The sequence below is a fragment of the Malaclemys terrapin genome, chromosome 22, assembly GCF_027887155.1.
Source record: "Malaclemys terrapin pileata isolate rMalTer1 chromosome 22, rMalTer1.hap1, whole genome shotgun sequence".
NCBI classification, from domain to species: Eukaryota; Metazoa; Chordata; order Testudines; family Emydidae; genus Malaclemys; species Malaclemys terrapin.
The window spans coordinates 4,775,104-4,787,061 of record NC_071526.1 but is presented as its reverse complement, the minus strand read 5'-3'; the positions used below and the strand labels follow the sequence as shown (position 1 = coordinate 4,787,061).

The 11,958-nt window shown below is 45.8% G+C and overlaps 1 protein-coding gene across 1 annotated transcript in view; it reads left to right on the top strand.

The window, feature by feature from the left end:
- Positions 1-4,879: 4,879 nt before the first annotated feature.
- SERINC2 (serine incorporator 2) overlaps positions 4,880-11,958 on the top strand; it is a 30,945-nt gene continuing 23,866 nt past the window's right edge. The window contains exon 1 of the mRNA XM_054011812.1: positions 4,880-4,992. Coding sequence (XP_053867787.1) covers positions 4,954-4,992 — 39 coding nt within the window. The 5' untranslated portion in view covers positions 4,880-4,953. The remainder of the gene's footprint in view (positions 4,993-11,958) is intronic.

Genomic DNA, 11,958 nt, shown 5'->3' with positions numbered 1-11,958 from the left:
GCTTTTGAAAATCTGGCTCTACAATGGGATTTTTCAGTATCCTAAGGAACCTAGGGGAATCAGGAACCTCAAATCCCATGGAAACACAATGACAGCTGGGTGCATAACTCCCTTAGGGCCCTTTCACCACCCCTGTGATTTCACAGGTCCCAGGTAAAATCCCTCCGGCTGCTGACCCACCTGGGGACGCAGCGTTACTGAGTGGGGGACAGTAACAGTTAAGCTGTTTCCTTCTAGGCAGATGAGAACCCCCTCACCAAGGTCAAGGGAGCCCCAGGCCGGAGCACAACTCCTGCCGGAGCAGTGCTGAACTAGACAAACAGGGGTAATCAGTTATGTCTGGGCATCTCTCTGCCAGAAGACACTGATGGAGGGAGTTTGGAGAAAAGCAACACAGATTATATGGGGCAGTGGTGAAGGGACTGGTTATGAGGAGAAATCCATGCCTAGCTTGGCTATGCAACAAGGTGGTTACAGGAGGGGCAGGGGCAGGGGCGGGGGCAGTGAGGGGAGGTGATTGGGCAATGTTAAAAGCCACCTAGGACCTGAAGGGTGTGAACGCCAAGTAGGGAGAAGAGTTATTCTGGCTAGTGTGAGAGGGTGTAACTAGGAGCTATGCGGGGAACCAAGAAAGGGAAAAGTTAAGATAATGAACATGCAAACAGTCCTGGCAGTGAGATTTGTCAGGGCGTGGAATGGTCGCCTGGAGGAAAGGGGCGGAAGAACCATTTTTCAATAAGACTGCAGGACAAGGGGGGCTTTCACAGTGGCTTGCAATGCAGGAGACCTGAGCTGAATTCCTGACTTTGCCCTGAGTTACTGTAAGACCGTAGGGAAGTTACTTTGTCTCTCAGTTTCCTATCTAGACAGTGGGGTTAGTAAAACCCTCCTCTCTCATAGGCACTGGGCAATGCTCAGCAGGAAGGCAATAAGGGCTGGGTACGTATCTAGTTTGGTAAATGTGCAATAGGGAACAGTGCTGCTTTGGCAGAGACGTGGACTAGATGGTTTCTCTCTCTTCCATCTCTGAGCTCTGTGATTTTTTTTTTTAAGCCGCAGATTCTCCTCTCCAGTTCAAGGGAAAGCTGCAGTTTAGCATTTCAACAGCTTATAGCCCTTTTCATCAGTAGGTCTCAAAGTGCTTTTCAAAGGAGGTCACCATCATTATCCTCTTTTTACAGGTGGGGAAACTGAGGCACAGAGCAGTGACTTGACATGCCCAAGGCCACCCAGCTGGCCAGTGGCAGAGTCCCAGTCCAGTGCTCTAGCCACTAGGACATACTGCCTCATTTAACACCCTGCTTTTACCTTCAGATGTATCCGTTGCCTCAGGTGAGATTTTTATAATTTCATTTTGCAGATTACTCTGGAGTCGTCTTCTTTGTTAATCAGCCAACACCAGACACTGCAGCATTGTTACCCTGCTCCTAGGTTTTCTTTCGCACAAAGCAGTTTTCCAGCTTGCTTGGAATGACTCTCATTAGTCACCATTAGCAGAGGCTGCATTTTCCTCCCAGCGCTTCTCGGGGTTTAGCACTGTCAGAATCAGCCCCCCGCCCCCATTATTCCCGGTTGCTCTGAAGCCATTGGTCCTACCCGCATTTTGACACCTGCTCATTATTCACCAATATCAGGTAAGGCAGACACTACACCAGATCCTTGGGAATAGGAACTTGCTTATAGGGCTTCCAGTTCCCTAACAAAGGACCCCCAGCTTCAAACCACCCCAGCTTCTTCTTATTACTGTTTGAATGCAGTAGCAACTAGAGGCCCTAACCCAGACTAGGGCCCCATTGTGCTAGGTGCTGTACAGACAGGCCATGAGAGATGGTCCCTGAAGAGTTTACAACCTGAACAGACAAAGATCTAGTAAAGAATGAAAGGAGAGGGATAGAATTAATGCCAGTCAATGTGGTTCTATGAACATAGTCTTGTCAAACAAACCTGATTGCATTCTTTGAGATCACCATTTTGGCTGATAAAGGTCACTGTGTAGATGTAACATACTTAAATTTTTCTAAGGTGTTTGAATTACTGCCACGTGACATTCTAATTACAGAAATTAGCATGATATAGTATCAATTAAGCACATGTTAAATGGATTGAAAACTGGGTAACTGACAGATCTGAAAAAGCAATTGTCAGTGGGAATCATCATCGAATGGTGGGAATCTTAGCATCTGCACCTGACATAAGAGCTAATATGAACACAGGCAGTGCAGGAAAAGGGTAAAACACCTGCCATATAAATATAGTGGATTCCACTCCTCTGATAACAGGGACTGCAGGGAATTGATTTCATGGAATACACTTAATAGGGTTTTAAAACCCTTTTAAATGGAAACTTTTCAAGCCCTTGTGCTGGGTAAGAGGGGCAGTTAAAAGCTGAGGCCAAGAATTTAGAAGATGAGTGTCTAAAGTTTGTCTGTAAAGTCTATAATCAGGTGAATAAAATGGTTTGTTCGCAAAACAAATAATGAACAGCACCCTGTACTTCAGTTGCTTACACAGCAACAATAAACCTCTTTGATGGCTTGGAGTCTGAACAAAAGAATAGAAGTAAAAAGCTTCAGAATTTGCAGTTTAGTTTATGCTCAGGCTTATGCAGAACCTATCCAAAGAGATGCTGTATCTCTATTTGTGTGCAATATTTACTAGATTTCTAGTATAATAGGGACTAGGATGAGACCTTCATAGGGGACTGATTATCCCACAGCTGACTAATAACATCTAGCTCTTATACAGTACTTTTTATCCATAGATCTCAAAGCACTTTACAAAGGACATCAGAATCATTAGCGTCATTTCACAGATGGGAAAACTAAGGCACAGGGCGGAGACTGGCCAGTGTTGGAGAGAAGATGCTGAACTGAATGGACCTCAGGTCTTATCCATACTGGAAATTCCTATGAAAATCCACAGGTCCCTGAGGTTTCGCATTTTATATGCTGGTTCTCCACATTCCCCATCCAGTCCCCCAGGATATAGTTTTGGCTGTTTCGTTGCATTCCTGGTCTGTTTGGCAGGCCAGAGAAATGTTCTCCTGGGCTGTGGCCATCCATGGAGGAGAGCTGTTCATTGATAGTTTTTCATTGATTTTTTTTTTTTCAGCTGCAGAGGCCACATGAAACTCATACTCCTGTGGTTAAAGCTGTTTAGATACATTGGGACACGTCGTGGCCACATTTGGATCTCTAAGAAATTAATTCTACTGTACAGGGAGATGGGAAAACCATCTTCCTAGATTACATTGATCCCCAGCAATCTCATTTCTTTAGGACTCTGCCTGTTCTTACCTTGGGAGAATTTTCCCATGGATCAGTTATACAACCATATCTTACAGGGTTTCCGCATCCTAGAGTTTCTCCGTGTACTTTCATTGCTTTCCTAGCAGTATGGAGGAGAATGTGGAAATCTGCATTTGATTGGCTCACCTAACAACCTCATCATCATAGCAACTGTTACTCCTTTTTGATCTGAGCAGTTTGCCAATTTTGGAGGCCCTGCCGGTTGTTTTCATTAGGAGGAGAAATGGGTGATATGAATCAGGTATTTCTCTGATGCAATCTTGTTTATTTACAAAGAATGTGCAAAGACCTGTTTTCCTGAACACAATAGGAATTAAACAGAAGATGGTTTCTTTGTTCAGAGTCCCACGCCACTTTTCAGCTAGCACTCAGCCCCAAAGTTTTCTCTCTAGGTTTTTTCTATGAGCCATGGTCCCTGTACTTGTTCTGTTTATTCCTTAGCATTCTGCTCCTTCTCTGGGTCTGTTTCTGTGTTGCTTCTTGCTGCTTCTCTTTCTTTCTCTCACACACAGACACACTGCTCCAATCCAATCAATCCCCTGCCCCAGCGCTTGTTAGCAGATCACAGTGGAACCCCCTTGGGCTGCCTAGCTCGGATCCCAGTCTAGCCTTGCACATGGCTTTGTTTTGGGCAGGGGCCCCGATTATTTCAGCTACCTATTCCATGAAGGAATTCAATTGCTTCTTACATTTATCCTGGATTAAAGGCAGCTCTTCCGCCCACCAGCTCCAATGCATTTTAACCCACTCATAACACACCAGAACTTAAGACTGACATAGTCCTAAACACCTTAACAGCAGCACTTCATAAACATTAACCAGTGAAGCCTTTTAACACCCCTCTGAGGTATTTTCCCCATTGTACTTATGGGGAAACTGAGGCTTGGGAGAGATTTAGGGCTAGATTTTAAGGAACTGATTTATAGTGGAAGCAATTTAGGTTACCTACATTATCAACATCTCTGAGTGGGGGCACTCAGAGTATGTCTACACTGCAATAAAACACACGGGCTGGCCTAGGTCAGCTGACTTGGGCTCCCAGGACACTGGCTCCAGGGCTATAAAATCACAGTGTAGAGGTCTGGGTTTGGACTGGAGCCTGGGTGCTGAGACCCCCTGAGCAGGGAGCGTCCACGCTGTATTTTTTACACCTCTGTGCCCTGGGCGGAGTGAGGTGACCCAGGCCAGCTGTGGGGGTTTCACTGCAGGGTAGAGGTCCCTCATATGCCTAGGTCGGACACATCAGAGTGACTCTCCTGCGGTATAGACATGGGCGGGTGTGCCCCGGATTCACACCGCAATGCACCCCAGTGACCAGTGACCCTGCCCTTTGGCTAACCCCATCCATCACTGACTTCTTTGCGGCCACATGCACCATCCCCGAGGCCCTGGGCAGCGAGAAGAGGGGCCGAGGGGGTGACACTGCGCGCCCCAGCCCCTGGCACAGCGGCGAGCCCCGGGCGGGGCCCTGGAGGCTGCTGGCGCCGTGAGTCGCTGCGGAACGGTGCTGCCCCCAGCGGCGCCCGGCCCAGGCGTGACTCCGCCCGGCCAGCCAGGTGCTCGGCGGGCGGGGCCCGGCGGAACGAGCCGAGCGCCGGGAACATTGTAACCCTGCGAGCCGCCTGCGCCCGGAGCGTCCTGCGCCATGGGGGCCTGCCTGGGGGTCTGCTCCCTGCTCAGCTGCGTGAGTGCCCCTGCCCGGGCAGCGCCCTCTCGGCATGCCCCGGGGCTCCTGCGTCCCTTCTCCGGGACCCTGGCTCTGCTCCCCTCCCTCCGCCCCGCTGCCTCTCTTCCTCCATCCCCTCTTCGATCTCTGTTTCTCCCCGTCCCCCTTTCCCCGGCAGATTGTCTCTCGCCGTCTGCGCCTTTCTTTCCCTCCGAGATCCATGGGTTCCCGAGGGCGGCGAGCTGCCTGTGTGCAGGGGCTCAGACTTGTTCTTCTCTTCCCCCTGAACTTGACTCTCGCCTGCTAAGCCTTGTGCCCCGCGCCTCGCTGGCTGTGCCCCGCGCTTGAGTTGCTTTTTGTTCTGTGTAAATATAAAGAGCCATTTGAAAGCTTGATCCTTTTCTTTCTTTACTACATGACCGTGTTCTCCGCTTCTCTTCTAGACACAATGCTTCAGTCGCTGTAATTCCTTAGTCACTTTCCAACCTCCTGAAACTTCAGGAGGAAGTCAGTGTAGCACCGTATATTGTGCAACATGAAACGTGTATGGGAGCCTTTTTGTGTCTCTAAATAGTTCTAAAGTGTCTAAAATATTTATTTCAAAGCTTGATCGTGATATTTAATTTCCTATCTACAAATTCTTTGCAAATTTTGGATTCTCCCTGATCTCCCTAAACTTAAAAACCCGAGTGTGTAAAATAATACAGAACTTTTATATGGCTTATAGTTAAAGCGACTAGTTAGTCGTTACTCAAAGCTTGCCTACACACGCACACACACGCACACACACACACACGCACACACACGCACACACACACACACGCACACGCACACGCACACGCACACACACGCACACACACAATGAGGGTGGACTGTATAGCCAGTTAGAGTAACTCGCATGAAATCTGTTTCTTGTTCTTTCAACGCCAGAAATTGCTTGTGTTTGTGGCATGCATCTTTTGTGACTGTTTATGAGACAAACCTCAAGGGAGTTCTTCATCGAGAAAGGCTGGGTGGCTTTGTGGCTTAAAGCAGCAGTGTCATGTTTTTACGTGTTGACATTTGAAAACAAAATTGCAGATTTTGTTAAGACAAATACAACCGTGAGGTGTAAGGAATCAGGACCCAATCCCGCGAACACAAGACTGAGCACTCATTGCGGGATCAGACGCGACATGGATAAATGTGGCACTAGCATAAATTCTTCACAACAGAAAGTAAAGAACTCTTAAAAGGGAAAACTCCCTTCCACTGCTCAGATAGCCAAAAAGAATCCCCAACCATTACTAGTTTTTTTTCTTTAATGTAGGTATTTTAGTTAGATCAAGTTAAAATAAGTAATGCGTGTCTATTAAATGCCAGGGCTTGATCAGTTTTTAGTTTTCATTCAGACTGGGCCATGTGTAATTTTAATGCGTGGGAAGGTCTTCTAAACTTTTGGGGTAATGTTGTTTGGGAGTTTTCTTTAGCAACACTGTCATCTGATCCAACTTTTCAGTGGCATGGTCTATCTTCCCAGTCAAATGTTTCCAGCGCTTTAGTCCTGTCTATGATAGGCACAGTAGTTGTGTGAAAATGCTTAGGAGCTTGAAAACACACACACACACATATATATAATATACAAAATCTATGTATAATTGGGACTTGAGACAGCTTTTCAAGGGTGTATGTCAGTGGTTCTCAAACTTTTGTCCTGGTGACACCTTTCATATAGCAAGCCTCTGAGTGTGACCCCCCCAAAAACACTTTTTTATGTATTTAACACCATTATAAATGCTGGAGGCAAAGCGGGGTTTGGGGTGGAGGCTGACAGCTCGCGACCCCCCCATGTAATAACCTCGCAACCCCCTGCGGGGTTCCGACCCCCCAGTTTGAGAACCGCTGGTGTATGTGCCCTGAATCTTCTCTCTCATTGAATCACATGTGCCTTTGCAATAGACACACCCTCCTTGTGTGTGAAAGCACCAAGATGTCATTAAAGGGACCCACCCAAGATGGAAGTTTAAACACCAGTTTGTTTTCCTCCAAACACACCTCTACGTGATCACCTGTTGGAAGGAGGCCAATGTAAATTAACTTCAGAACAGGATCACCGGGGCCTACTTGTAGCCACCAGGCCTAGTAATTATTGCAACACAACTGAGAGCAGTATCAGGTGGCTGATACTGGCTGGAACTGAGATGGTTTCACAACCTGACTCAATGCTCCAAAGGCAGTTGCAACAAGTGGCCTGCAGCCTTCTGCTTTAGGGCGTTTAAAGCTCACAGTTTGTATGATTTTTGAATAATGTTTGGAGCCCTTAGATAGGAAATGTATAGCCGACTCTAGCTGCACAAATTCTGTGTGCACGTCTGTAAGTGCCAGATAAACAGTCTATAGTCCGAGAGCATGTTTTGGCAGTTTGCAACCCTAATTCTGGTTTTCTCCCCCAAAAGCCAGAGGGTCATTCTAGGGGGCAGCCTGGAAGCTGGGGTGGTGGTCACTGTGGCAGATCCGCAGCTAGCATAAATGGTGGTATTTCCGTTGGCTTCAGTGGAGCTGTGGCAGTTGACACCAGCTGAGGATCTGTTCTCTTACGGTTATGCATGCAGGGCCCGCACCAAGTGACAGGAATGACGCAGCCTCCCTGGCACAGGTGATCTGTGCTGCTAGTGGGAATAATCCATGTGGAGGGTGATCCTCTTACCAATTGGGATCTAGTCCTATACTGTGATATCTGAGCACACAGCAGTGAGTCTATTTTGGAGCCATTTACACAGTGCAGCAGAATTTGGCCCCCAGTGTCTGGTACCGTGATATGACCAAACACATTCGCTGCTCAGTTTCATTTTTGTCTTCCTAAAGCAACCCTTCCTCCCGGGCTTCTGGAGGATGCACTGGTGAGCGGTGGAAGAAAAATGATCGAAAAGGGCAGGGGAGGAGAGAGGTCTGTCATGAGTCGGTTCAGCAGGCTCAGGTGAAGTGGTCATGGCCAAACTGCTTCTGTCTAGAAAGTTTTTAAATTCCAAGCACGTACGAGAATGGAACTAGATAAGTTCCCGGAGGAAAGGTCCATCAATGGTTATTAGCTAGGATGGGCAGGGATGCCACCCCATGCTCTGAGTGTTGCTAGCCTCTGTTTGTCAGAAGCTGAGGGTAGATGACATGGATCACTTGATGATTGCCTGTTCTGTTCATTCCCTCTGAAGCATCTGGCCATTGTTGGAAGGCAGGATACTGGACGAGATGGACGGTTGGTCTCATTCAGTATGGCTGTTCTTATGTTCTATCTTAAATGCAGTAGCCTGCTCTGAGAACTAGGAAAGCGATGGTAAGATATCAAAAAGACCACAGTGATCAGGGAATCAATTACACTGGAGATTACAGATATTTAATACAAAAAAACTGTTAATGCAACACTATAAAGCAGGGGCTCTCAACCTTTCCAGACGACGGCACCCCTTTCAGAAGTCGTTGTCTTGCCTGCCCGCAAGTTTCACCTCACTTAAAAACTACTTACTTACAAAATCAGACATAAAAATACAAAAGTGTCCCAGCCCACTATAACTGAACAATTGCTTAGTTTCTCTTTTTTACCATATAATTATAAAATAAATCAATTGGAATATAAATATTGTACGTGCATTGCAGTGTATAGCATACAGAGCAATATAAACAAGTCATTATGTATGAAAGTTTAGTTTGTACTGACTTCGGTAGTGCTTTTTATGTAGCCTGTTGTAAAACTAGGTAAATATCTAGATGAGTTGATGGACCCCCTGGAAGAGCTCTGCGTACTCCTAGGGCTACATGTCCCCCGGGTTGAGAACCACTGCTATAGAGCACCCAGCATTTAACCAATAGGTAGTGAATAGTCCTGGCAGAGAATTTAAAATTAGACTCACTACTCGGGATATGCAAAGTTCTGCTATACTCAACCGCTGGAACATTATCCCCTTGTTTACATTCTTGTAGATGTTAAATGTTACGCCTTTGCCAACCACATTATTAATATTTTGCAGGTCACCTTTTAAATTCAGTATGAGAACTATAACTGGAGTTTCCTGGCTGTTGTGCCTGTTGGTTCTTGGCTGTAATGCTGCACTTTTGGGAGAGGGGGTAATTTAATTTCTTACTGGTTTTAAAAAGAAGAACATGAGAGGCCACTGAAATAAATGTTTATAGATCAGAGCACGCTTTGGTCTGTAAGGAAAGTAATGTCTGGCACATGTGTCACATGTTAAATTCCTTTGTGCAACTTCTTTATTTAAACAACTTTTCTTTTTCAAGCTTAGTAAATCACACATTCTGTAGCGAGAAGACGGCAAATCACTTTTTTGACTGAAAATCACTGTTTCTGGGCGATCCAAAAATAAGAAACAGCTACATAAACTTTCAGCCCAGAAGTTCTTTTGTTTGAAACTGATCCGCTGGAAATGGGAACGAAAGTACAGTCTCGGCTGTGAATGTAGCTTTGCTGTCAGGAGTAATGTCTCCCAGGCGTGTGACTACATTGCCCTGTAGTCTGGTGCTGATAGTAGCCTGGACAGCACTCTTAGCTCCATACTCAGGCATCCGAAGAAGTGGGCTGTAGTCCATGAAAGCTTATGCTCTAATAAATTTGTTAGTCTCTAAGGTGCCACAAGTACTCCTGTTCTCTCTCCACTAAAGAGTGTGTTGCTGTGGGATAACTTACCCAGTGTTGGCTATCCTGCTGTAAAATCCTAGTGGAGGCTACACACCTGTAGCGCCGTCCGCGAGGTCAGCACTATACCTGCCTGGCCTGCGGATGACCTCACCTGCTTCATGGTAAGACTCCACTAGGTTTTTACAGTGGGGTCGCTAACAGTGAAGATGAAACCTCGGAGTCGGATCTTGCTGGACTTCAGTTGGGCTACTTGTGTGAGTACAGTGAGCAGGACTTGGGCCTTTACCCTGAAAGAGTCTCTCTCGCGCAGCATGCCACAGCCTGTTCATGTTGTAGGTGTCTGTGACTCCCCTTCCCCCACATGGAATAGCTTTCTAGCTAGAGACATTCCCCACCACCAGCTTGCTCTGGGGGCGGTCTGCTGAAATGAAGCCAGCTGTATTTATTTTGCTACTTCTGCCCTGCTAGTATGGGGGAAGTGAGCTGAATGGAGAGGTAAAGCTTGACTGGGTAGAGATTCTATTTTAAAATAACAAATCTCTAGACGTCCTGGCGTTAACGCCTTTAAAAGTCTCCGTCTGCTCTCAGATGATCCACAAAGCTGAGTGACTTTGCAGCTGGGTTCACTTAAGAAACAATTTATTCAGCTGCTGCTCTCTCTCGAGCTGAACCACTAAATTCTGACACTTGTACCAACTGGGTTTTACTTAATTAGATCCTCCTTCACCCGGGTATAAAATCTGCTTGATTTCACCAGCACCCCGTCCCCCATAAGTTCACACCCATGCAGGGTGGGCGTATACGAGATCATAGAACCTTTTAGCATTTCTCCATAGATGTGCTGGTACGTGGATTTTAAAGACAGACTGGTAACATGTTTCAAAACCATTTTTCACATTAAACCTGAAGACTAATTTGTGCATTGTTATGCTCCGTTACGTAGGCAGAACTCTTGGGCATAAGCTATGTGGTGGTGTTTCCTGGTCCCCTTGAAACATCTCTGAAGAAGAGTTCTTTGCAGGGTTTGAGCATATGCTACTGACCCACCTCTTGGAAAATCTTGTGTATTTTTGACTCTCTATTGTTTGGAACACTCTCCAAGAATATTGTGGATGTATTTTTTTTCCCTTGAGGATAACAAAAATGTAGCAAGGAACTCAAAACAGCTGTATTTTTAATTAGAGTTTGCTCCCAGTACACTTCCTTTTGGAATCAATAACAATCCATACATTTAACATCCTGCTGCCCAAGCACTACCCAAACTGCTTATGGCCCCAACCCAGCAAAGCACTGAAGCACGTGCTTAACTTCGGTCTTGCACTCTTGTGATTGTTTTGGTTAGCGGGAAGCCCCAGATGCTTGAAAAGTCATTGCACGAGAACCCCAGCTTTCATTTAAAAATGAAAAGTAAGTATCTAGCTCTCACAGTTGTGGAGAAAAGCCTGAAAATGTGAATCAAGTGTGCTCTAAAGGCTCAGAGCACAAATAAAAAGGAAGCCCAAATTAAAAATAATAAAGATCTCATATTTTGTTAGGCCCTATACGTTTTAAAACAAACAAAAAATAAATCTTGGGGTTGAAATGAACAGGACTACTTGTGCTTAAAGATAAGCATGTGCTTAAGGACATTGCTGGATCAGGACCTACATTAGTCAGTAGTAATACATCAGAAAATACCCAAGGAAATTACTAAGAAGTGAAATAAAGTAGCATTGCTTTGTTTGAAATACTTTCTTGCATAAATTGTAAGTTTCCCGATGTTTGCATCATCAAAAACAAACAATAGCTATTTAAAAATTGGAAGCAATTGACCTTCCCCCAGCCTGTGTTTCAGTTCAGCAAACATTAATTTGCATCTTTCTCCCCACAAATGATCACAACAGAGCTGAACTGAACATATCTTTTATATGTTCAGTGTAGTGATGCTGTCCTAGAATCATAGAATGTCATGGTTGGAAGGGACCTCAGGAGGTCATCTAGTCCCACCCCCTGCTCAAAAAAGGACCAATCCCCAGCTAAATCATCCCAGCCAGAGCTTTGTCAAGCCTGACCTTAAAAACCTCTAAGGAAGGAGATTCCATCACCTCCCTAGGTAACCCATTCCAGTGCTTCACCACCCTCCTAGTGAAAAAGTTTTTCCTAATATCCAACCTAAACCTCTGCCACTGCAACTTGAGACCATTACTCCTTGTTCTGTCATCTGGGTACCACTGAGAACAGTCTAGATCCATCCTCTTAGGAACCCCCTTTCAGGTAGTTGAAAGCAGCTATCAAATCCCCTCTCATTCTTCTCTTCTGCAGACTAAATAATCCCAGTTCCCTCAGCCTCTCCTCATAAGTCACGTGCTCCCGCTCCC